We start from the raw sequence: 26,666 nt of genomic DNA, 5'->3' as shown, positions 1-26,666 counted from the left end.
GTAACCTAACCTAACCTAATTTCAATATTTGCAAGAGCTAAAGTGTATTTGTCCACGCTTGTGTTTAAATTGTGACTTTTATCTAGCTATAGATAGACTTTATTGATCCCACAATGGGACATCTTTCAAGTAGTTTGGAGCATAGCATCTTTGGTGTCTAAGGTTTTGAGTATCCAACTTACACATGTTTGGAACTTTTCAGTGAAATAGCAACGGACGTCTTACTCCTGAGACCAGACATATTTGCATATTAATAAGATCCAGGTGTTTTTCTTTTTTCAATCAAAAACGGGAGTACATATAGGCCTACTTCTAAGAATTTTTAACAAGGTGATGAATGTATAAGAAACAAAACTGATAAGAGTATTTTTTAAAGCAAGTCAGGTTGAAACATGACCGTAGGGGATCTTACACTGGGTTCATTTATTAGCTGAATGTATAATTGTCAATACGTTTACCAACTTCAGCGTTTTTTTAAGGTAGGTAGGGTAGGTAGGTATTTACTTTATTAATCCCTGAGGGGAAATTTTTTCGCTACAGCAGCATACAGAAGCAATAAGATAATAATAGAAATAATAGAATAAAATAATAGAATAGAATAGAATAGAATAATAGAAAAGCAATAAAATAGCAGTAAATAGCAGTTAAAAAATATAAATATAAAATGCACAGTATTGTGCGATTCTGTGCTAGGTTATGTTTACAATAATACAACATATATATATGCCATATCATATTACTTATATATAGGTCGTATTATCAACTATTAATCCTAAGGGGTAGACGAAAGGCTGTGTTTGTGTAGACAACAGGGTGTGGTTGTGAATGAAGGTGTAGACAACAGGGCGTGGTTGTGAATGAAGGTGTAGACAAAAGGCTGTGTTTGTAAATGAGAGTGAGAGTACTGTGCCAAACCAAAAGGTCACAGGAGGGGGTCGGCAACCTGTGGGGTCACATACTGTTGTTCTTTGAGGCATAAACAGGAACAGACGGCTGTCTGGAGGACTCCAGGGTGTGAAGGAAGACAACCACCACCTCCACCAACCAACAAAGGACACATCAATACACATGACTTTTTGGTGTCTGGACTATAAGAAGACTGGGTCAGGGAAAGTCAGGAGGTCAGACTTCGTGAACTGACACATACTCTGTTGCGGTCAGGGAAACATAGTCTGGACCCAGAGCTCTGTAAACTGGTTATTCTGCTGCTGTTAAATAAATATCTTGAAGCCTGACATCTTCTCCTATTGCCTCATTAAAGAACACGCAGGACTGGGGGCTGACACATATTGGCTTTGTACTAGCAGGAGCCCAAGTCCAACAGTATATACATTATATATCTATATATATTATATACAAACAAACCAAGAAACACAGTCAACATATATATATATATATATACAGTACAGTATATATCTATATATATTATATACAAACAAACCAAGTATTAAGCAAAGTATATTGGGTAGTAAAGGAAAATATGGTTATACTCAACATATCACAAGAGATGACAGAGACAAATGAGAGATATGTTTTTTTTTATTTTATTTTTTTTAGTAAGTTAGTAAGTTTACGGGAAAAAAGAAAAAAAGTGAGTTTCACTAACAAAGCATTGCTGACTTCCTGTCGGTGCATCATCTCACTGACGTAGGGCAGAGAAATAGGAAAAAAAAAAAAGAAGGGCAAATCCGCTTTGGCTGCTCATTGGTCTAGAAATATGGAATCAGATGACGTAGTAGTTCCGGGTTTTTAGAGCCACAGAAAAGGTAACTTTCGGTCATTCGTTGGTTGAGAGTGGCATGACGGACCGGGCTGCCTGCTGCTGCTGAAAGGTAAGAGCACCGACACACGCCAGCCGAGGGTATCACTTCTCTATCTGACCGCTGGAATCGCATCACTGCCTTCATCCGCTGGTTAATTCGCGTTAAGGTTAATGTGTGCGGGCGCTCCTGGACTGGGTTTAAGCTACATCCTCGGCGGCTAACGTTGATCAACTTGCCGACGGGTTGCCCAATGAGACGCGCGGTGGCTGTGACGTCATCTCGTCTGCTCCTCTTCACCCATCGTCGGACAACCGGCATGTGGAGACGGTACATTTGCCTCCCGGGTCGTTTTGTTTGGACGGTAGCCAGCTCTTGTGTCTCGGTGGTAAATGGAGCTTTTTGTTGATTTGAACGGGGTTTTTAAAAAGCGTGATGTGTAACAAGTTAAAAAAAATAAATTAATAAAAAAAACGACACTGCCCGTATTGAACTCGGGCATTTCCTGACACATGATCACAATTTCTACGTGATTTATAGCAATATCCGTGAAATAAAGATATTGCATGGAAATAACACTTTCAAAGGCTGGTACAGTCGTGGTTGTATCGCACCGTGCCATCATAAAGTACCTGAACATTTGCCTTCAACCTCGTTTATACCATCATTTTGCAAATTAAGTGATTTGAATATCCTGTTATTCATAAAGATAAAAAAACAAAAACAACCTGAAGTCAGTGGTTTCACAGCTCCGTCATTTAGATAGAAAACTCTCGTCTGTGCTGTTGAAATCGTTTCTGTTTCTCTAAGTAATAAGGGCCCAAAAACCCACTCTGACATGCAAACGTTGATTCACCACCTTTATTTATCCTTTGGAGTCCAGCCAGATGTTCTTCTTAAGATATACAGACAGGTTTGACGCACACAGGAGATATGATTCACTGAAGTGGTGTAAGAGTGATACATTCAGGACAGGGAGGGTCAAGCTCCACGATTTAACTTTCTATTAGTCATAAATAGGATAAAGTGGCTCGGTAACAGGATAAAAATGTGGTGAATTGGGAATTTTATTTTTCTTGGAAAGTATGCTGCTCCATAAAAGAGGACAGCTGGAAAAGCTGCGTAATTACACGCCGCTTGTCTGCGTGTCCTTTTCTTGTGTTCAGCTGGTAGTGTCACGGAAGAAGTGTTTTACTTTCGATGTTGACAACCATTTGAAAGGACCACATTTAGCCCACCCGCTCTGCCCCGGGAGGTTTTTAAATGAGCCGAGCCCAGCTTGCCCTAGAGTGGCCTTTCACTGACCACCGAGTGGGGTGAGCCTTAAGAGTATTGTCATTGGTTGTCTGCTGCTCCATCCTCTTCAGCACAACTCACTGGGCTGTGGTCATTGGACGGTCGCCAGACTGTTCAGAAGGGGCCGTGTCTCAACACTGCTTCATCCCCTCCATGACCTTTCACACAACCTGCCCTTTATTTTGGAAAGGCAGGCCGTTGTTTGAACATGAGGGAGGGGACTTGCGCTCTTTAGTAATAACATCCTCCACGGAGGCTGACTGCATGTACAGTTGAAAGCTCTGGGACAGACACAGGGACGGTTTTAAGCACAGAGCAAGAAGGTGGTGAGTCTCTGGTGGATGGTGTGAGGAGAGGTTGTCCTGGGATTGGTTTAAATGCCTTTCAGATACCGATAGTAGTAAGTAGCTCACTCTTTTATTTTCACAAACTGGTTCCTTTTTTTTGTTGTGAAGTCGATCCACAGTTGAAGTTAGTAAACCAGCTAACTTCCTCTTTGAGAAATCTGTCGCCATGTGACTGATATTTTGGCGAATTGTAGTGATTTACATTAGTTTGATAAATTGTCTATTTCGTATGTTGTCTTTTGTTTTCTCCTAATTTTAGCTGAAACATTTGGGGGCCAATTATTTTCATACTACAGCTCTGGGACTCATAATAACACCTTGAGTGGGTGCTTTTCTCTTCCCATCTGACAGTTGTCCTTGCGTGCCTGAAACATCTGTAGGACCAGCACACCGTTCAAAACTTCTCTGACCATCACTGCTGCTCTTTCACACGTACTCTTCCTGAGAACAGTATGGGTCTCCAGTCAGACTCTGCCCTCCAGACTATCCTGCTTTTTCCAATCCACCTCCTGGTATGGATGTACTCCCTCCTCTCCTTCCTGCCTTGGTACTACATCACTGGAGCTGGCCAAAGCAAAGCTCTCTCCAAGCGGATAAAGGCCCGTTCCACTTCAGGCTGCGCCGAGGGACCATACCGCTCTGTGGACCACTTCGACTCCTTGGCCAGGGAAGACTTACCTGGCAAAGACACACTGGATAAGCTGTTCGAGCATGCTGTGCAGCGCTTCGGACCGTCTCGTTGTCTCGGCACCCGAGATGCACTGAGTGAAGAGAACGAGATTCAGCCCAGCGGTAAAGTTTTTAAAAAGGTCAGAATGTGCACCCTTTATTTTTTGTTGTGACGTGATGCTTGGGATGTCAGCACTGTTTGATGTTACAAGTGTCTCTTTCTCCTGCTAGCTGATCCTGGGGGAGTACAGATGGCTGTCCTACAATGAAGTGGACACCATAGTCAGTCAGTTTGGCAGCGGACTGGCAGCTCTGGGGCTGCAGTCCAAAAGCACCATTGCAATCTTCTGTGAAACCCGAGCAGAGTGGATGATCACTGCCCAGGCGTGCTTCAGGCGCAATTTCCCATGTAAGCATATCATAGTATGTACAGTACAAGATGTTAATGTTACTAGTTGATTATATTGTCTATGTTGCTCTAACTCACTGAGGTCTTTTATTTATTCCAGTGGTGACCTTCTACGCCACTCTGGGAGAGGAGGCGATTGCATATGGACTGAACGAGACCGGAGTTACACACCTAGTTACGAGCGTGGAACTCCTTGAGACTAAACTGAAAGTGAGTTCATTCTTTTTTTCACGTCCCAAACTGATCCTCCTGAGGACAAGAGAAGCAGTGATTAAGATACCCACACAAAACATCTCCTGTGTCTGTAGATGTCGCCCGAATAATCATCATGAGATGGTCATTTGGGACCAAGCTAATAATTAATTGACGTCTAAGTTGGTATGCGTAACCCAGAATAAGGAAGTGTGTTGTCCACAGCCGCAGATGAATGAATGAGCAGTGCATCTGTTTAGATGTATTAAAGTAGGAAACATATATTTTAAGTGTGCGACTAAATGAAAAAGATCAGTATTCTTATTGTGTAGTTTTATTTTAAAGCCTGTATAGCTTCTTCTGTCAAGAGAGAGACCGTTATTTCTGGAAGATAACTTTCAGCATATGCTTGTCAAGCCATTTTTAAATGTGATGCAACAAAATGCAAAATGTGTCACGACAGAGGAAGTGTGAGAAAGGATAGAAAACTAGAGCTGGAGGACATGCAGAATGTTTATGTTGAGTTTTTTTGTCCATATTTGTTTTAAATATTTTCCTCCCGAAGATGAGAGTTTAAGAAAATAAGCTAATAAATGTTTAAGTAAATGCATCTCAAACAAATGTTCTTGAACATACAGTATCTGTGAGTCTTCCAGTGCACGATTTCTTTATCTAATGGCTCAACCAGGCAGTGAATATGGAACTAAAAGGCCTTCTAAACATTTATAAAGGCATATCGTGTACTTGGGCATCTTGTTGTGACACCAGCATTATTTCCTGCTTTTTCTGTCCAGAGTGTGCTGTCACGGATCTCAAAACTGAAGCATGTGATCTACGTGGACCAGAAGAAAGTGAGCCCAGAAGGCTACTCAGCAGGACTTTCCATCCACAGCATGGAGGCTGTACAAGAGCTGGGCAGGCTGCCGGAAAATAGTGAGTGTTTCTCTGATTTGATGTGGCTGTGCTTTCTTTTTTTGTTTTGGTCAAATTCAGAGGTGGAAAAACCTCCCTCATTCAGTACGAGACAATGACTGTTTTGTTTGTCCTGCAGTGGACAGGCCAATTGTGAAGCCTCAGCCCTCCGATCTGGCTGTGGTGATGTACACCAGTGGCTCTACAGGAAGACCTAAAGGAGTCATGATTGTTCACAGTAACCTCATTGCAGGAATGACAGGGCAGTGTGAACGCATCCCTGGACTTGGGTGAGTTTCGCTTTGAGGAATTTGGTATACTATGATGTGCACAACGGAACATGTTTCACCATTCCTCTGCTTTTACTGAGCAAATCTCTCCAGTGTTCCAACTAAAACAACAATGACTTAGACTCTATAAAAACACACTGCCTGGCAGATAACAGTAGAATTTTCCATATAAATTTGTGCAGGGACCCACTTCTAAAAGAACCACTGCTCATCAGCCATTTAGAGGTTGAAAGAGGTTGATGGTACATTTTTTTAGACCATGTTTGTTACAAACTGCGAACAAAGGAACCACCTTAAAAGATGCCAGTGAAAATTAGAAAGAGGAACAGAAAACATGCAGTAGCTGCTGTCCCTAACTTTCCTATGGTGGGTATTGCGCGATCACACAATTTTCAATACGAGTACAGATACCTTGTCTTTGATACCTGTTATTGAACAATACTTTTTTTCAATACCACTTTAAAAAAAAAAAAAAAAACATCCATTTTATTAAGAAAAAAATTATAATACATATTACAGTCCAAATCTCAAGTTTTTATTAAATTTAGAGGGGGAGAGTGTAACCAGGTTGTTTTCTGTAGCTACAATTTACAGATGTCCCCTAAACACCTCACATGCAGAATATCGATATACCCTACAATTTTTCCATGTTCCATAAATGCCTCAAATGCAGAGTATTAGACGGCAGCTAGCTGGCAGCACATAGAGAAGCCTCCAGCTACTGCAGCACATGCAACCCAGACAGGCGTGGGGCCGAAAATGCTTTTGTGAAATTTATCTCTGCTGAAACGAAGTGATTCTATCTACGTGGGTTGGCCGCCCAAGTAAAGCACATTAACATTATCTTTTAATGTGCTTTACTTGTATGTTAAATGCTGTATTGGCTTACTGATGCTGATGAGATTTACTCCTGTGTAAATATAACAGAAGTTATACATTTGAATTTGAAAGTGTTGATGTAGCCAAAGTATGACAATTTGTTTTTTTGGTGTTTTTTTTTTATACTTGATTGAAACGATTCAGTCTGTGCCATAAAAGCGTCCATGTTCAGTACTTGGCTCTAACCTTTTCTCCCTGTCCCTGTGCTCTGGCAGCCCTGACGATACTTACATAGCCTACCTGCCCCTGGCTCATGTTTTGGAAATGACGGCTGAAATCTCCTGTGTCACATATGGCTGCCGTATCGGCTACTCGTCCCCACAGACCCTGTCAGACCAGGTAATAAGCAGCACCAACACCAGGTCACATTTTCACGCTTTATTTCTAAGTGGATGTAGTTACTAACACTGCTCTCTATCATGGCCGTTAGCTTAATCGTAATGTAATCATACCCTTCATGTGTTTTTTTTTTTTCTTGTTTCCTTTAGTCAACTAAGATAAAGAAAGGAAGTAAAGGAGACAGCTCTGTGCTCAGACCCACCCTGATGGCAGCCGTTCCAGTAAGGATCACCATTCTGTTCTGTTTCTCTTTGCTCTTCCTGCTCGATTTCACAGACACATTCTTTATTTTTCACCAGCTCTTTATCAAAAGTCTAAATGAATCCTGTGTTTTCTCCCAAAACAACAACAAAAAAAAGGAAATTATGGATCGCATCAACAAGAATGTGATGCGCAAAGTGCAGGAAATGAGTCTGATTCAGAAGACGCTGTTTACACTTGGCTACAAATATAAACTAGAACAGATCAAGAACGGCTATGACGCACCACTCTGCAACACGTAAGAAACCACCATGTTTTCCGCAGAGCCATTACACTGAATTGTGATTGCGTGGTTCAACCTGAAATCAAACGCACTCTAATCTGCTGTTGCAGTTTGCTTTTTGGGAAAGTGAAGAAACTGCTGGGTGGTCGGGTGAGGATGATGTTGTCGGGTGGAGCCCCCCTGTCCTCAGCCACTCAGAGATTTATGAATGTATGTTTCTGCTGCCCAGTGGGCCAGGGCTATGGCCTCACTGAAACCTGTGGAGCAGGCACCATCACTGAGGGTAAGACCAGCTATAGAGTGCAGCAATAAAGTGTAAAGATGAGAATGTGTAACCAAGTTATTAATTCATTGTGTTTCATTACACAGTTGCAGACATCAGCACCGGTCGTGTCGGAGCTCCTCTCATTTGCTGTGAGATCAGACTCAGGGACTGGGTGGAAGGTACGCCTGACAAACATGTTGGCACATGCTCTGCAAAATGGGAAGAATGGGTTTTTTTTGCAGGGTAATTATGTGTTTTACTATTTCATTTTCCAATCAGGTGGCTACACCAGCAAAGACAAGCCAAATCCAAGAGGGGAGATCCTGATTGGTGGTCCCAATGTAACCATGGGTTACTACAGGCACGAAAGCAATGATCAGGACTTTTTTGTGGATGAAAAAGGTCAGAGATGGTTCTGCACCGGAGATGTTGGAGAGATTTATCCAGATGGCTGCCTACAAATAGTGGGTGAGTATATTTACTCACTTACAAGTTGTATTGGATGCTTTTCTAATACTGTTCGCAAAAGCCACACCTTGTTTATTTTCTGGCAATGATCTGCATTCTGTGCTGTTGTAACTTGTAAGGCATTGTTTACATTCGTTAGCCGAGAACTGAAAACACATTTTTTTTATCTTCTCATTTCAGATCGCAAGAAAGATTTGGTCAAACTGCAGGCCGGGGAGTACGTGTCTCTCGGTAAAGTCGAATCTGCGCTGAAAAACTGCTCTCTTGTTGACAACATCTGTGCATACGCAAACAGGTGAGTAAATTGCTTTGCTTCTAATCCCAAGAAATATGATAATAGATTTTTTTTTTTTTTAAAGAAGAAATGACAGAATTGTTTTATACAAGTAGTGATATTTCTATAAATGGTGTTCAAGAAACTGTATACTGTCAACAGCCTCAGACATAAAAGAAAACTTTATTACATGCGTGCTTCTGTCATCAAAGCCTCCCTTTGTGAAAATAATGTCAGATAAACAACCTTTGGATAGATGTTTCTTCACTTTGTACATATTTGTGCAAGGAGTGTTGACAAGCACTCTGCTCGGAAATGCAGAAGAAATCACATCATAGTCATCACTCGTACATTTTGAACTAGTGTGGATATATTTCAGTATATTACGCATCACCCTAAACCAAGTGATGTCTTTCAATGTTGGGGTAACTGAACAAATGCAATGCAACTCAAAAACTAATGACATACTTTAGAGGTAAAAGTGAAAAATCTATATTGATATTTGTAATTCATGTCTAATTGTTATTATACTGTGGGGTCTTGGTTATATTGTGAATCATTATACGCTCTTGGATAAAGTGTTCCCATCTAAAAAATATTAGTCACAGTTTTATCCATCTCTTGAATATCAGCCAGATGTTTTCTATCTCTATCCTGCAGCTGTTTGGTTTAGTGAGAAATGTGTGATTATAAACAGATTCTGTTATCGCAGTATCACAATTTCATAATGACCCTATTTTAACATAATATTCAATATTGTGTCATGCCCCTGCCAGCGCTCACCTGACCTTCTCATGGCAATTACTCGAGATATCTAAGCAGCAGCAGCAGCAGTAGGAGGAGGATCTTTCTAAATTTTCACAGCCCAGATGTTGACCTTTGTGTCACAGCCCCGCTTCATGAATTGTTTAACTTTTGACATTTCACAATAACTGAAACTTAAACTACAATCATCTTTCTTTTTAGCTGAGATTTCTTTTACGGTGAATAAACTTTAAAGCTGACACTTCAAAGCCTTTTAGGTCTCCGAAGGTATCTTGACTACAAAGAAATCCCCCATAAATTGAATATATTCACTTTTCATACACAATTTACAGCTTTTAGCACTTTACACTTCAGCTCACACTTCAACTACACTCGCTTGAAGTGTCAGTAAGTTCCATCAGAACTTTCACTTCAACTGAACGCATCACCTGTGCCTCGACTGACATTTGAATTCCTTTTCAGTGCTTGAACTTTAATTGAATCTATAACACATACTTGAACAAATTAAAGTGTTACTTCAACTTCATTCTCTGCTACAATTATATTTCAGCCCTGTCTTTTAAATCATTTCTTCCAGCCTCGTGTTTTTTAATGCCACTTCTGAGACAGCTTCACCTGCTTCTCTCAATGGCAGATTTTCAGCAGTGAGCAACACGTGTTCTTCTGACTTTTATTGCATTTATTAACCTACTTTTCTAATGTTCACCCTTACAGTGACCAGAACTACGTTATCAGCTTTGTGGTTCCCAACCAGAAAAGCCTGACAGAACTGGCCAAACGGAGAGGCATCGCTGTAACATGGGAGGAGATCTGTACTCACCCTGAAATGGAGAGGGAGGTCCTGAAAGAGATCAAGGAGGTTGCTGCCACCAGTAAGAGTTGGCCATCTTATTATCTTCACTTTCATGATCAGACTTCTTACTTCTGTATTTCTCCTCATCCATTAATGTTCTCCCTTTTATGTTATGTGCCATATTTTGTAGAAAAATAAATCACGAATGTTCCATTCCCCTCCACTAGTTAAACTCCAGCGGTTTGAGATTCCAGTGAAGGTGCATCTGAGTCCAGAGCCGTGGACCCCTGAGACAGGCCTCGTCACAGACGCATTCAAGCTGAAGAGGAAAGAGCTGAAGAACCACTATCTCTACCACATAGAGAGAATGTATGGGGGGAAATAAGTTCCGGGAGGTGCCATTATAACCACAACCACTGTTTTTGATCTGTAAATACTTGTCCTGGTACCCAGGTTTAGGCTGTTTGTGTACCACAGGCTTTCAGATGAAATTGTCTTGAAAAGAAATGTTGAAGCTGTAGATAGTTGTAGCTGTTGATCCATGTGTGCTGCTTTTTTCACGTGTGTAGAAGTTTTGATTGTCAAAGACAAACACTTAAGTGGCAATGTGTGTTTCATGAAAAGGGTCTGAGACCGTTACTGCACTCGACTGCCATCTACTCAAATCAATTGTTTCTTGGTTTGTGGCTGATTTAAAAAAAAAAAAAAAAAAAAAAAATACACTGTTGGCCATATGTTGCTGATGCTTTGTTGTTACTTCCATTGAAAATATTAACAAATGTCATCATCACAAAGGCTTATAATGCTCTTTTGTAAAGTTGGAGTACGTGCCTTCAGTCTGCAGTACTTGTGTTGGCAAGCAGAAGTAAGTGGTGACTAGAGGAAGATAAATAGTTTATGGGTTTGTTACAAAATGGCTGAACTGCCATGTAAAGTTTACTTGAGATTTAAGGAAAAATATCCCACACAGACATGCACACAAATCGATCATAGACAAGCTCATGATCATGTCTGTTTATCCACGTTTATTTTTTGTATTCTTACCAATGTTTTTATTTATGGCTTTGTTTATTGTAAGAATTATTCAGTAAGAAAGACCAAAATGTGTAAACATAAATGACTCAGGAAGATAAGCAAATGTTTAAGTATATGAAACTGTCAAATGGTGGGTTACTTGTATAGAAACACTTCTGTCTAAATTCTTGTGTGCACCTTATTTTCTTAAGAGCAAGAATGCTTAACTATTAAAATGCTTATAAGCATTAATTACAGTCAGAACTGGTATACTGTAATACTGCGTGTACTTTACCTCTTCAACAGGTTAATGTAAAATTTGGTATCAAAAGATGATCTGAACTAGAGTCTGTTCATTTTCATATAATAGGAGTGTTTTCTATGTATTTTTCCAATTATTGTCGTGTTGATAGATTTTGCATCAGATGATGACGCCACTTTACAGTTGTTTGGTGAACCTATTTGTATTTATTACTCCATCATTATGGTCACATGCCTTGTTCAACATTTCCAAAATAAACATCTTTTTGTATTCAGTGTTGTATGACATTTTTATTTTATTACAAAAAATAATAATAAATGTACAAATGACACCTTTAATTTTTATGATTATATCTGCTGAACAGTTTTGAGGAAAACGGAGAACAGTGGAGCCTCAGCTGTTCCAGTCTTGAAATCGGAAACAGTCACTAGCGATCTTCCAGACAGGCTGGTCGTTGTTTGGTGACGCCTGAGCGGTCAGAAGAAAGTTCTGGTTGAAGAAACGCTGTTTGTTTCCTTCGAACTTCGCTATCCCACCAGTCACGACAAGCAGTGTGGTCTGACCTTGGGTGGCTTGTTCTGTGAATGAAGAAAGGTTTGATTGATGTTGAATCAGCACACCTTCAGCTGAAGACCATCACATGTTTATGTTACAAGTCATTTTCAAACTTTTAATTTGCTCGACAATTTTATGCCCCGATTCACAATTACACAGTGTCTCGCTACTCTTCATAACACACTTTAGATTTAGATTTAGAAAAAAATTGCCCAAGCCTTTATCTTCAGTCAGCTCGACCACTGTAATGCTTTGTTTACGGGTCTCTAAAATAAATCTATTAGTTAGCTGCAGCTGAATCAGAACGCTGCTGCTCGTATCCTCACTAAGACTTAGAAAGTTGATCATACTACTCCAGTTCTCAGACCTCTAAAGTGGCTTTCTGGCTGTCAAAGAACTGACAAAACACTCCTGTTGGTTTAAACAGCACTGAATGGAAACAAGCCTCCAGATACCTGCAGTTCTGCTGACACTCTCAGTTCTTTTTCAATCAAAGCTGAAGGCTTTTCTGTTCACCACTGCCTTATATTAATCAAACAATTACTAATTTATGACACTACACTGTAACTTTTACTCTTGACTTTATTATTATTATATTTTTCTATTCAACCCTTTTAAATTGACATCTTCATGTTTTTTTCTTTTATCATTTATCTTTTATCATTTATCTTATATTGCTTGTACATTTAGTCTTGATGCCTTTTATGTTGTATGTGAAGCACTCTGAATTAGCCTGTTGAAATGAGCTATACGAATTGAATTGACTTGACTTATTCATGATTATGTACTATACTCTGTTAGTAAAAAGCCATGCCTGATAGAATAATCCAAGAAACCGATTTGACTTTGGTGTAAAAAATAAATACTGTAGAGGTCCGCCTTTATTAGAATTTGTTTACGTTTGAGGTTGCCCCCACTGACCGTGAACTGGCTGACAGTCCAGTGTTTGAACCTGAAACTCGCTCGATGGCAGTGACTCAAAAAACTCGCCCAGAGCATCCTGTCCTGACACCGCATTCCCATTCCACACCAAGGTCGCCTTGTCAAGATACAGCCGGGTCAAGTTCTGGGAAACAGGAGACAGTACACAAAGAGAGTTAGGAACAGTGACATCAGCCCAAGACAACATACAGTGTGCTGAAGATCCAGTGACAGCCTGGTGGCAAATTCTGAAATAAAACAAAGTCAGATTACAATTAATCAACTGATAACGTTAATGATGCCCTGAAAGTGGTTATTACGTCATCGTAAACAAAGATACGTGTTCAGTGGGACTCAGCTGAAAAATAAAGTTGTTACTGCTCTCTGGTGAGCGAACTGTGTTACATCAATGGTGGACGTTGATCATTATGTGTGTCCGACTATAGCAGTGACCGTGTATCGGTAATGTTTCAGAGTGGTCATACAAATGATTTAATATAAATGAAGTAAGTTTTACAACAAAACTCACCCTCCTTTTCTTATCCATGCAGTCGTAATAAATGTTGACGAATTCTTCCGAATATCTGCACGACTGGTCAACGTGGGTCCTGAAATCCTAATGGGACAACCACGTATTAAGATGATCAAGATGAAGCAAGCAGTGAATATTGTCATGTGCTACTGTGCGTTTTAAAGAGGCGCACATTGGAGACCAGCGAGCAAAACACAGCGACAGCTGCTCGATTTCAGCGATATAGTTTAAAACTTACCGGCGTGTTTGCCATAAGGACAGATGTAAAAACCCGCAACAATAACGAACAATACTATTACAATCGTGGGAACTCTTTCCAAGCAGTAATTTGGCCTATTTTATTTTATTTATTTTTTAAAATTCTTTTCTTGTTCATTTAGCAACCAACACAAGTCAGGTTTGGCTGCATGTATTACTTCCTCGGGTTACCAGCTGTACCTACCAAAATAAAATATTTATACTTTTCTTCACAATCTAATCTAATCTTTTTTTTTCTCATGTCATGTTGTTTTCAACTATTCAAGAACAATATTTGTAGGAAGTAATGACTGGACGAATAATAAGACGGGACTGATGTGATAATGCGCTGTATTTGCCGGGCGAAATAACTCGGTATTTTAATTTGAAGAGACAAAATATCGACCCCGCGCGGAAGCAGAGCTCATAATTTCCTGAGTCATTGCGCTTCTTTTTCAAACTAAAACTGTCTGGTGTCCCCAGCAGGCTGCAAAACGTTTAGTTTGACAGTGAAGTGTATTTAACAATGGAGGGATCTGTATCAAATGTGGAGGTCTGTAATTTTGCTTACTCGGGTCAGTTTGAGAAATTAAAAGAGTGCATCCTGTCAGATAAAACGCTCGCCTGCAAAACGGACCAGGTAAGAATACATGAACCAACACGGTCCCCGGAGAATTTGTTGTTGTTTTTATTATCCTGCCAATTCTGGAAAAAAAAATAATAAAAAAAAAATGACTGGCTGCTGCCTTTGCTTTCAGGACAGCAGAACCGCGCTGCACTGGGCTTGTTCGGCTGGCCACACCAATATTGTGGAGTTTTTGCTCGACTTGGGAGTTGAAGTGAATCTGCAAGATGATGTAGGCTGTTTGTTAAATTGTATTATTTATTTATGTGTTTTATTTTCTGTGTCAAACAAAGTATCGCACATGGTGATGCGGCCCCCTTTTTCGTTTAACGTGACATTTGACCTTTACTTTGATACGAGGGACGATGTTCCAGTGTGGTGGTGATGCCAGCGTGTGCTTGTTGTTCCCCAGGCTTCGTGGACTCCTCTGCACATCGCAGCATCCGCAGGCAGAGAAGACATAGTGAGGTCTCTGATATCCAAAGCAGCCCAGCTCAATTCAGTCAACCAGAATGGATGCACCCCTCTGCACTACGCTGCCTCCAAAGACAGATATGAGGTAACAGAGCCAGGTGTCAGGAACATGCCTTGATGCCACATGACGCTGCTCCTTCACTTAAAATCTTCCATTTCTGTAGCGTTATATTTCAAATATTTAGATCTATTTTTAACATGCGGCGTCTTTACTTATAATTTGTAGAGTGTGAATATTGACAAACAAATCCATCAGTGTATCAACAGAACAACTCTTTTCATAATTAAATAATCATTTTTCAAAATTAAAACATTCTGGGGACATATTCACTAAAGAGCCTCAGGCTAAAGTACTTCCTAACTGGCATAGATAGTCTTAAAAAATAAGGTGCGAGAAACTCACACAATCGTTTTTCAACAATACAGCAATAAGGACCCTTTAAAAGGAAATAGATTTTGATGGTGGCGAGTAGGGCTGGGCAAGGAAATAATATATCACCTCTTGATATGAGACTAAATATCACCTTAGAGTTTTGATATTGTAATATAGTTATGTCTTTTTGTAATTTTTAAAGGCTGCATTACACAGTAAAGTGATGTCATTTTCTGAATTTCTCAGACTGTTTTAGCTGTTTTATTATTAGCCTTTACCTTCTTATTCATGATATCCACATTTTCTATGATTATTTATCAAAAATCTCTCTTTTTATAAATATTATGTAAAAGCACCAATAACCATCCCTACAATATTGTTGTAATATAAATATTGTGGTATTTGGGGAAACATATCATGATATTAAATTTTGTCCATATCTTTCCGGTCCTAGAGGTGAATTCATAAGTGTTCAGTTACCAACCAATGGAAACAACCCAATAACACTGGATATGATTGTTTGCACAACACGAAGTCTGCACCGCTATATTGATGCACACATTTTGCATCACTGCTGAACTTGATCTCATTTGTCTGTCAGAAGTATTTATCAATCCATAATCCACTCTTCAGAGTCTGTAGTACTATATTACCACTTATATGAAATAATAATTAATATGAATACAATAAATGAATCATCTATTTATTTCTAGATACATTTCTCTAACACAAGACAAAATAAAACATGACTTGATTAGTCTATCTAAAGTTATCATTGGTTGAAGCCCTGATATCTTAGTACTGCAGAAAAATGTTACCATTAACTTTTGTAGTGTGCAATTTTAATATTTTCATAGTAAAGTGTATTTCATATATGAGAACAACAGCAGTATCTAGGTCACATGTAGCATCATTATTTTCATCAGGTTAAAGACATTTGTCGCTAACCATTCATTGGTGAGCTTTGAATCTTAGACATTATTAGTTGTGAACAGTGACATTAAAATCTCTAGAGTTTAGTTTTTATGAATATCACTTTCTCTGAATGTCAACTCGTTGATCCTTGTATTTATATTTATTAAGCCATTTCAGCTGTGTATGTGTATTCATGAGAGGACGACAACATGCTCAAAGTCACAAACATTTGACAAAATATAGATGGATATGTGGATAAAATAAGTGTACATCATTTTTTATTAGGGTGGAACAGTGGTTAGTGTTGTTGCCTCACAGCAAGAAGGTTCAGGATCAGAAAATGTGTATTTCTTGGAAATGGAAAATCCCATGGTTTGAGAGTAACAGGTGTTCCCATCTTTACAGATTGCCTTGCTATTGCTGGAAAACGGAGCAGACCCCAATGCGACCGACAAGTTGCAGTCTACTCCTCTTCACAGAGCGTCTGCCAAGGGCAACTTCCGCCTCATCCAGCTGCTTCTCAAGGAGAGTGCTTCAACCAACATCCAGGACTCACAGGGCAACACCCCACTGTACGTGTGAATAAGGATTACTCAAATGCAACATTAGGCTGCCAGTATAAATATACAGTTGAACAAACACAAACTCTCAAAGGGTCACTTCACCCAAATGAAAAAAACGTTTTCTCATTTACCACGAGTGGTTTGGGATATTTGCCTTGTATTAGAGATATCACACCCACCCTAATGAAGTGCTTCCTTTTTATTATTGCAATTTCTGACATTCTGCATGAATTCTGTTTATTTTTTTTTTTATCCCCTCCCCCTCCCCCACCAGCCACCTTGCATGCGATGAGGAGCGTGTGGAAGCAGCCAAGTTGCTGGTGGAACACGGGGCCAGCATTTACATTGAGAACAAGGAGGAGAAGACGCCCCTCCAGATGGCCAAGGGCAGTCTGGGCAACATACTTCGTCGGATCGTGGAGGGATGATGCCTTTACTGAATTACAGGTCGTGTTCTAGTTCGAATTCCCACCATCGCAAAGTTACATGATGAGAGTTATTGTCCCAGTCGGTCCTCCTTAGCGGTCTGGTGTGATAAATTCAAATGTGTGAATGGTGGAAGATGAGACCGTGTCTGAGAGAAAGATTGGACTACTACACCCTTGTAAGCTGTTCAGATGGGATTTTGAAACTGCGCAGATCTTATATGTCTGAACAGAAACACTGTGTCCTGCACTACGCGCAGTCATTCCGACCCCACTGCATATTTTCTATGATGTTTGAATTATTAAAATGACTAAATAAAAAAAAAAATCTGTGTTCAGCCTGTTAGTGGTGCCTATTTGAACTGTGTTTATCTGTTGTACATGAATGCACATGGATGACCTATTGTCACCTTTAATGACAATAGTTATAATAGTTGCCCTCCATAATATCTTAAAAATGAGCTCACATTGCTAAATAGCAGGGCAGAGGAGTGCTAGGATCAAGCATACATAGGAAGAGGATATGATGATATAAATGTGAGCTACATTGGAGTAGCACATGTAATATGTAGTAGCTCTAGTGGTTCTTGTGTGCCTGTTCTCTGTAGAAGGCAGATTTGGAGTCTGGGCTGTAAACCATTTGACTAACAAGGAAACTTTGGTTTTAGATTAGATTAGATTTTACTTTATTAATCCCACAGTGTGGAAATTTACTCGTCACAGCAGCATAGAGAAGACAAAAAAGTGCACACAATATGAACAAATTTACAAATACTTATGAGATAACATTATCTCATAAGTATTTGTAAATTTGTTCATATAAATTGTCTGAAATGGACTCTGCAATTTATATTGAAAGTGATTGATTAGTCAAACGATTTCAAGCTAAACAGAAGTTAGTTTGGTAATCCCCCTCTGAAACTCCGCAAAACTCATTTCTTTACATACACCACCAAATGTATGAACTTCTCACCTGGCTTGTGACATTCAAGGATGCTCCATGTGATATTACTTTTTAGTGTGGTTATGTGCATCAAAGCCCACTAGCGACCACACCCAAATACACCCATTAATGGTAGGCTACTACAGTAGTTGATGTAAAATTCTACAATGTATTGCTGCTGCAATACCCAAATTTCCACATTTGAATATCAAATTCAGTTGCAGGTAGCCACAATGTAAATCGTAAATGGTGGCCATTTGCCTGGTCAGAACTCTAATTAAAGATATCTTTAATTACATTTTGACTTGGCAGGATGAAAGCCAAAGATATTCCTAATTTGAGACATCTCTAACTGAAATGACTTGTCAGAATTAAATTGTCTGAAATGGACTCTGCAATTTATATTGAAAGTGACTGATTAGTCAAACGATTTCAAGGTAAACAGAAGTTGGTTTGGGAACCCCCTCCTCTCCCCCCGTCTGAAACTCCGCAAAACTCATTTCTTTCCTGACGTCACGACACTGATCGTCTCTGCGCACCTCAATGTGCGCACATCCCCCCCCCCCCCCCCCCGTGCTTTCACTTCCTGGAAGCCAGGTCTCGTCAAGAAAACGCCTCTTGGGCCGTCGGGCGATGTTTTCACCGAAGACGGACTGAAAACACAGACCGGAGAGACCTGTCTAGGAGGTTGTTTGAAAGGTAAATCTCGGACGTTTTGCGACAATAATTCGTCGAGTAACTTCGCGACCTGGCCAACGTTACGTAGACGAGCTAAGCTAACGTAAGTAGCACACATTTGTAGCTGGCGTTAGCGCTCGCGACCCCGTTCACGAGCCAAACGTCAATCACGCTGCTGCAAAGACGAAACCGACGATTTCTCGGTCCAGACTGCTGCTTTCAGGTCGGACATCACTTCATTACTGAACCAACACTGTGTGTGCGCGGTTAGCGAGGTGTCAACTGTCGGATGCAAACAGCTGTCGGTTTGCTTTCATCGGCGTTTTACACAGAAACCACATGTTGTGTTCCGCAGCTATTGTTTACGAGACCTTTCTGGAAATATGTGGGTGCGCGTCGTTTCACTCTGAACTGCGTGAGTGGATCAGACGCAGCGAGTTCATCGGCAAACGTGTGAGATGTCTTGTGTTTGAAACCGAAGGACATTGCTTTTGATCTGGTTTGATCCGGTGTTGAAGATCACAAGCTGCACCCTTCAATAAAGTAAATATAGCATCGTGCCAGAGTGATAACGAGTTGCCTAATCAGTGACTATGTGCTGCGGTTACAGTCTTCTGCATCAGGCTGATGTCGTGCTTTGTGCAATGTGATCAATGTTCACAGTTTTAGTTTAGTTGAGGACATGTGACTACAACTGGGTGACTGAACTTCCACCCTTCATGTATTTTTAAAACGGAGTGGTACATGCTTTGTGTTGCAACATATTTCCACTTGTTAGTAATGGACATGTACCTTACTTGGCTCACTAAAATATATTGCTATATCCCTATTCTACAGATGTTTTAAATGTCACCCTGCATGTTGTATTAGACCTAATTGATGTACAGTATTCCTAAGTGTCCCAGATCATCCAAAAGGACAGGTGATTATTATCGTCCTTTGGCATAGTGTATGTCATTGTACTACCAAGGGATACACCCTTTTCTAAACTACCGTGTACTGTTCCTGTAGACAAGCCTGCCTCTCCAGTGCCCAGCCCTCACATGGGTTATCAAAAGCCTCCATGTGATTACAGCCTGGCTACTCCCCTTAAAGGTGCAGTGCCAACATGTGTCAATCCACTTCCTGGTGCCAGTCACAGAAGCACATTCAACCACTGATTTGTCTCTAAATACATACTTTTTGACCCTTTGAAATGCATTTGAAGGTTATTGTAGGTTGTTAGATACCTTGCTTTCTTTTTGTACTTTGGAAAATGCTCGTAAGCTTGCAAGAAGTGGATTTCTATTCGATCTCCCTTTTTTTAAACATTTCTCAGCTTAAAAACTCACTTAAAACCGACAACATTTTTCTCTCTGTGTTTTATCAGCAGACGTTTTGTTCTTCAACTTAGCCCACCCGGCAGTTTCCTACATCAATCATGTGTGATTTGAGATATGACGGCAATTTCGAGACAGACGACGGTGATTTTACCCTGATGAACAATCGGCTGGCGTCCTTCCGTGACTCCAGGCTGGCCCAGCAGGTGTCAGCAGAAAGATTGGCCCGGGCTGGCTTCTACTTCACCGGCCACGCTGACCGCGTTCGTTGTTTCAGCTGCCAGAAGACTGTGGAAAACTGGTGCACAGGAGACACACCTGTAGAGAGGCACAAGGAGGTAATCATATATATGATATATATCATATATATTACATCAAATTATATCACATAAATATATATATATATATACATGTATATAAATATAAAAAAAAAAGAAAAGAAAGGTGATTAATACTTTAGCATTGCTTCTTTTTTTAAATAGTTAAATCCTATTTTCTGCACTGGTCCAGGTTTCCCCATCATGCAGGTTTCTCAGCTGCACCCACCGCACCAATTTTAACCCAAATTCTGACACCACACTTACCAATGGTTCCACCTACAATGAAGAAGCGGAAGACATGGCGTATCGCTTGAGAACAGGAGAAGTGGTTGACGAGTCCACCTACCCTCTGGCCCCTCACATGAGAAGTGAAGAAGCCAGACTTCAGACCTTTTCCTCTTGGCCCTTCACTGCTCCGGTGAGGCCCCGAGATCTGGCCCAAGCTGGCCTCTACCACGTAGGGGAGAGTGACCAGGTGCAGTGTTTCTGCTGCGGCGGTAGGCTGGGCGGCTGGGAGGCCGGAGACACCGCCTGGAGAGAGCATACCAAACATTTTCCCTACTGCTTCTTCATCCTCGGGCACGACGTGGGCAACATCCCATTGCAGGGGGGAGCAGAGGAGGAGGGCGGCAGCAGTCGGCATGCAAACACTGATGTACCTATGGGGAGTTTTGAGGAGAGGCTTGGTAGCTTTGCAGGTGTCCAGCACCCTGTTGACCACGAGAGGCTTGTCAGAGCTGGTTTCTACAGCACAGGTAAAAGCAACATTGTTGTACATTTTCTAATGTGTTTCATCATAGCTGTGAATGCAGGAAAGTTAAAGTTGTGTGCTTTACAGGGACAGGAGACAGGGTGTTGTGTTTCTGCTGTGGAGGGGGCTTGAAAGGTTGGCAGCCTGAGGAAGACCCCTGGGAAGAGCATGCCAAACACTACCCCGGGTAAGAACGGCTACCATGTTCCTTCTTTGAAATACTAATTTATATATATAAAAATATATATATATTTCTTCTTGTTGTGGCATTTGATTTTGTTTTATTACAATTTCATGTTATTTTCTAATTAGATGCAGCTTCCTGTTAGCAGAAAAAGGACAAGAATTTGTCAACAGCATCCAGCTTCAAGGACCACGACAGAATAGACCCGTAAGCATTTTTTTTTTTTTTTTTTTTTAAATCTTTCCCTTTGGGGATCAATACAGTGATCTATTTAACTAAATAAAGGTATAAAATGTAAAATTTGTTTGCCCTAATAAGTCTAAAACAATGACACTTATGGTATATATTCTACTCTGATTTGTGTTCCCACATTATTCGGAATATTTCAAACAATTATAATCGGGGTAATGGTCCGTTTCATTTGATCTTCTGTCAATGGCGTCCTAGCAATATAACTCCTTCTACTTGCTATAACTTGTGGGGAAAAACTATGGGCTGGTTAACGACAACAGTTAACACTTATAATTCCTCCAGCATTGCAAATGCACTAATTCTATTACATGCACCGTTTTCACTAAAAGAGGCAGAGGAGCGTCTTAACGTAAGACCAAGCAAGAGACATCAGGAGAGTGAGCGGGAGAGTAGAAGCCATTGCTGAACTGCTCAGCTAAAGTTGATTTTTCATCACAAATGGTGATTGTTTAACAATGAAGAAGACAACTCCTTTGATCCCACACTTCTTCACGATGTCATCACGCTCTCTTGTTACTGTTTTTACTGAGAGAACGGTAACAGCAGAAATAATTACACACTGTGCTTTTAATTAACCGTGTTGTTATTTACTTTGCAAAGTAATCTGATTTTGTAAACCTGATGTAAACATGGAATCGGATTCCTTCAATTAGGATAATGATTCAAAGGATCTCGATTTACGGGCCAATATTATACTTAACCTGCTTTCTAACCGTGTTTCCATGCGGCATTTGTGAATAATAAAGACCCAGGACAACAAATGTATAGCTGTGATCGTGTTGGAATCAGCAGAAACATTATTACTCGTGGTTGGTACTTAGCCTGATATTACCAAACTCAGATTAACTGCATGAATTTTATCGGTCTGTCCACGCTCCATAGAGAATTGTTTTCAGTCGTTGCATCCTACTCGGTGGAGACCTCTTTTGAAGCAGCCTTTAACCAATCGGCATTCGTCATCATATGCGCTGAAACCATAAGGAAACAGCACTTAACCACACTTCCAGACTACAATCACAGCAAAGAAAACTAAAGCTGCGAGCCATAGTCTGGCAGAACCAAGGTAGTGGGTCCATGGATGCAAATTCATTTCATTCAAAATGTAGCTGAAACTGGGCTGGTTAAAACCAGTCTTTGTTACAAATAGGGTAGTGGTTAGGTGGACATTTTCATTTCCAACCAGCTGAATGTAGATTTTGCTTTTTATTTCACTTAATCTTAGTTCTCACTGGCCTGATTCTCTCCTGCATGTAAACTTTAAACTGCGATTTGTGATTTTCCAGCCATTTAACTGCAGTGATGGACACATTGCTGTGGCGTATTATGCTTTATATTGATTTTTGAACAATAAATACTCCCCTTTGGGTGCGTGGAATAAATGGAAATATGTCTTAATGTCTGGAGTGATTTTGATTTACACCAAAACTAACTATGTGACCCTGTTTGCTTCCAGACTCCAAGTCATCAGAATGGATTTTCAGGAGATAGGAATGGTAAATATTTATGTATTTGATTTCCCTTTATGAGAAAATGTAAGAATAATTTAAAACATCTCTTTTACTTAAAGATGAAAAGGTAGTATATATTGCAAACAAAGTAAAATATCACAGCTGGACAAAACAAAAAGTTGTATAAATGATTGTTCCTTTATTTTCAGAGACGCTGCGGTCAGCCATGGCTCAGAAGGCCATAGAGATGGGTGTCGACCCCAGCGTTGTGGAGACGACCATCTTGAAGAAAATCAGCAGGACTGGCTCAGGCTACTCCTCCCTGGAAGAGTTTTTGGAAGACTGCCTCAACAACACACCAGAGAGCAAAGCTGCCCAGACAAAAGAACAAGGTAAGTGCACCTCCTGTATGCTGAACCATGTTCACACAATACCGGCTGAGCAGCAGTGATTTTTACATACATTTATTTCACTCCTTTCTTTCAGATGAGGACCCACTTGAGAAACTACGGAAGCTGCAGAGGGAAAAACAGTGCAAAATATGTATGGACAGAGATATTTGTATTGTATTCATCCCATGTGGTCACCTGGTCTCCTGCAATGTGTGTTCAGAGTCACTCATCAAGTGTCCAATCTGCTGTGGAGTTATAAAACAGAAGCTCAAGACTTATATTGCTTAAGGGAACCACAACCTCTGGCCAAACATCAATGCTGCTTATCCTCCTTATAATATGGTAATTTAATATTCAATGTACAGCAGATAGCCTATAATATATTTAAGGACCATGTTGTTTGTATCAAGATCAGAATGAATGATTGAATACACATCTCAAGACTATTTTCACAATCACTCATGGTAAATAGTTGTAAATATTAAGATGATTTTAAAAATAGCTAAAATTTGTAGTGGCCATTAAATGAGTACTGACACTTGTAAATACACACTAAAGTACGATTTCCATTTTGCAACACACTTTTTGCCAGAAGTGCCTTGCTTTAGGTTTATGTACTAATGTGCCTCCTTTACCACATTTAAACTGAACTGAACATTGGATGTCATGTGAGTCCGTTTCATTCACTTATGTCCCACTCCTCTCTTCTGTTCAGTGTATTTTATGCTTAGACTCAGTTTTAGTTATTTCCATATGTGCTGCTCTCTATTGGTATTTGCTTTATAATTAATCTGCGATAAATCAGTGGGGTGTGAAATGATTTTACCATTCCATCATGCAATCTGTTGTCATCCAGAGTGAATAAATCTTAATATTTGGATTTGATGTTTTGCTTTATTGCTATTGTGTTTTTCTTTTTTTTTTTTTTTAACTACAACTGGTTGTATTTTGTGTTTGATACGATGCCAACTCAGCCACTTAAAGGGTTTGTATGTCTTTTGTAAATTAAAGTGTTTTTCCATTTTATTATGTATCAGTTTAGTTTTACAAATAATTTAAAATGTTAGTGGTCATAAAACCATAATTTTTCTCAGCTGTGAGGTTTACTGGAAACCTTTTCAAAAGGGGAAATGTAAAGATTAATCTCAAAATGAGACACACAGTATTTCGGCATCAGAAATCACAAAAATATTGATTAATTAAAACAGGCTGTGTGCACTATACGGCTAAATTCTCAACACATTTTAGTCTAAATATATGGATAGTTTGAAAGGTACGCAGATATATAAAGATTGTTTTTATATTGTTTCCTAAAAGTAAATTATTTATAGAAGATATTAGTTTTAAGAACTATTGTATTGACTTTGCATTACCCGTGTCACAAAATAGATTCCAATGAATTAAAAACAGGTTATATCGCAAATGCTGGACCACAGCTGACCAGTGATGGGAATGACCTCATCAGAGAAATTAAGTTGGCATTTTACTCAGTATTTTGTTAAAGGACACCAGACACACAGCTTCCAGAACAAGCTGTGTTGTTCAATATGGTGGTTAAAAGCCAACCTTTTGAACTGCTTTCTGGTGTGCCACCCATTGTGGGAGGAAAACTTAGATTGTTAACTTAAGTAAAAGAAGCAATACTACCTTAAAAATAATAATAATTAAAAAAAAAAAAAAATCAATTACAAGTTGTAGTCCTGTATTCAAAATCTTACTTAAATAAAAATACATAAGTACTGTCAGCAAAATGTACTTAAAATATCAAAAGTAAAAGTACTCACTATGCAAAATGGCTCGGCTTAGATTGTTTTTAGTTTTGAGTATATTTATCATGAATTACTGGAATAGTACTTTATTGACATGAACATGTGAGCAGCATTTTAATGTTGACGTAGAGCTAATTTTAATATGATACTGTGGAAGCGTCTAATCTATGTCTATATAAATTCATATATAACAACTAATCATATATTTTATGTAGGAAATATGGATCAGAAAAGTAACTAGTATCTGATGCTGCCAAATAAATATATAATGGAGTAGAAAGTAGGCTACAACATTTCCCGCTGAAATGTAGTGGAGTTGAAATACAAAGTAGCATCAAATGAAAATACTCAAGCAAAGTACAAGTACCCATGAATTGGTTAGGTTAGGTAGTTACTTTATTAATCCCTGAGGGGAAATGTTTTTGCTACAGCAGCATACAGAAGCAATAAGATAATAATAGAATAATAGAATAATAGAAAAGCAATAAAATAGCAGTAAAAAATATAAAATGCACAGTATATACAGTACAGTATATATCTATATATATTATATACAAACACCCAAGAAACACAGTCAACAGTGTTATTGTTGTGTGATGGATTTTGCTAGAGGTGAGTTATTGTACAGTCTTATTGCAGTGGGCAGGAATGATCTCCTGTATCAGGAATGATCTCCTGTATCGGGAATGATCTCCTGTATCAGGAATGATCTCCTGTATCAGGAATGATCTCCTGTATCTGGAATGATCTCCTGTATCGGGAATGATCTCCTGTATCTGGAATGATCTCCTGTATCAGGAATGATCTCCTGTATCAGGAATGATCTCCTGTATCTGGAATGATCTCCTGTATCGGGAATGATCTACTGTATCGGGAATGATCTCCTGTATCGGGAATGATCTCCTGTATCTGGAATGATCTCCTGTATCGGGAATGATCTCCTGTATCTGGAATGATCTCCTGTATCGGGAATGATCTCCTGTATCTGGAATGATCTCCTGTATCTGGAATGATCTACTGTATCAGGAATGATCTCCTGTATCAGGAATGATCTCCTGTATCAGGAATGATCTACTGTATCAGGAATGATCTCCTGTATCGGGAATGATCTCCTGTATCTGGAATGATCTCCTGTATCGGGAATGATATCCTGTATCTGGAATGATCTCCTGTATCAGGAATGATCTCCTGCATCTGTCCTTGTGACAACAGAGCTGGAGGAGTCTTTTGGAGAAAGTGCTCCGCTGTCCCTGCAGCAGGTGGAGAGGGTGGTCAGGATTAGAATTGTACTTAAGTAAAGTACTTGAGTAAATGTACTTAATTACTTTTCAGCAGCACACACACACACACACACACACACACACACACACACACACACACACACACACACACACACACACACACACACACACACACACACAGGTCGGACTTCTGGGAATAACGTTCACGTTCTCCTGGCGTTTTCCTCTCCAGTGTGCAAAAAAACAAAAACAAAAACAAAAAAAAGGCAAAAGCGCACAGTGCACTCACTCACTATGCGGCCGCGTTGAGCTGCAGTACCCGTCGGCCGCC

At 39.8% G+C, this 26,666-nt stretch overlaps 4 protein-coding genes across 7 annotated transcripts; 3 read left to right on the top strand and 1 right to left on the bottom strand.

Moving 5' to 3' along the window:
• Positions 1–1,735: 1,735 nt before the first annotated feature.
• Positions 1,736–10,980, top strand: acsl4a (acyl-CoA synthetase long chain family member 4a). 2 transcript variants are annotated; one of them, XM_069696816.1, is made up of 15 exons: positions 1,736–1,832; positions 3,755–4,212; positions 4,304–4,481; positions 4,582–4,691; positions 5,468–5,606; positions 5,725–5,875; positions 6,970–7,093; positions 7,243–7,314; positions 7,453–7,592; positions 7,688–7,860; positions 7,947–8,021; positions 8,122–8,310; positions 8,491–8,605; positions 10,064–10,221; positions 10,370–10,980. In XM_069696816.1, the coding sequence occupies exons 2-15, from the start codon at positions 3,856–3,858 to the stop codon at positions 10,525–10,527; spliced, it is 2,139 nt and encodes a 712-aa protein (XP_069552917.1). In that variant the 5' UTR covers positions 1,736–1,832; positions 3,755–3,855; the 3' UTR covers positions 10,528–10,980. The 2 variants fall into 2 exon arrangements, with proteins under 2 accessions (XP_069552917.1, XP_069552918.1); XM_069696817.1 differs by lacking the exon at positions 1,736–1,832 and adding an exon at positions 3,255–3,456.
• A 713-nt stretch (positions 10,981–11,693) lies between these two features.
• nxt2 (nuclear transport factor 2-like export factor 2) lies at positions 11,694–13,834 on the bottom strand. 2 transcript variants are annotated; one of them, XM_069696814.1, is made up of 4 exons: positions 13,665–13,834; positions 13,424–13,510; positions 12,895–13,039; positions 11,694–11,996 (listed from the first exon to the last, which is right to left on the bottom strand). In XM_069696814.1, the coding sequence occupies exons 1-4, from the start codon at positions 13,677–13,679 to the stop codon at positions 11,812–11,814; spliced, it is 432 nt and encodes a 143-aa protein (XP_069552915.1). In that variant the 5' UTR covers positions 13,680–13,834; the 3' UTR covers positions 11,694–11,811. The 2 variants fall into 2 exon arrangements, with proteins under 2 accessions (XP_069552915.1, XP_069552916.1); XM_069696815.1 differs by having other exon boundaries at positions 12,964–13,039.
• Positions 13,835–14,116: 282 nt separating this feature from the next.
• On the top strand, positions 14,117–17,372 carry psmd10 (proteasome 26S subunit, non-ATPase 10). The gene is made up of 5 exons (XM_069696694.1): positions 14,117–14,303; positions 14,422–14,520; positions 14,701–14,847; positions 16,456–16,622; positions 16,888–17,372. Exons 1-5 carry the CDS (start codon positions 14,190–14,192, stop codon positions 17,039–17,041), a joined length of 681 nt encoding a protein of 226 aa, XP_069552795.1. The 5' UTR covers positions 14,117–14,189; the 3' UTR covers positions 17,042–17,372.
• A 1,210-nt stretch (positions 17,373–18,582) lies between these two features.
• On the top strand, positions 18,583–24,205 carry xiap (X-linked inhibitor of apoptosis). 2 transcript variants are annotated; one of them, XM_069696848.1, is made up of 8 exons: positions 18,583–18,680; positions 20,032–20,316; positions 20,489–21,053; positions 21,137–21,236; positions 21,362–21,440; positions 22,939–22,978; positions 23,143–23,325; positions 23,420–24,205. In XM_069696848.1, the coding sequence occupies exons 2-8, from the start codon at positions 20,080–20,082 to the stop codon at positions 23,611–23,613; spliced, it is 1,398 nt and encodes a 465-aa protein (XP_069552949.1). In that variant the 5' UTR covers positions 18,583–18,680; positions 20,032–20,079; the 3' UTR covers positions 23,614–24,205. The 2 variants fall into 2 exon arrangements, with proteins under 2 accessions (XP_069552949.1, XP_069552948.1); XM_069696847.1 differs by having other exon boundaries at positions 20,029–20,316.
• The last annotated feature ends 2,461 nt before the right edge of the window (positions 24,206–26,666 follow it).

This window comes from Brachyistius frenatus, unplaced genomic scaffold (assembly GCF_029030835.1).
Source record: "Brachyistius frenatus isolate BFR_SWC_R1_liver_20210118 unplaced genomic scaffold, ASM2903083v1 Contig_22, whole genome shotgun sequence".
Taxonomy (NCBI): domain Eukaryota; kingdom Metazoa; phylum Chordata; class Actinopteri; family Embiotocidae; genus Brachyistius; species Brachyistius frenatus.
The sequence above is the reverse complement of the archived record's forward strand: the minus strand, read 5'-3'. Positions and strand labels throughout refer to the sequence as shown.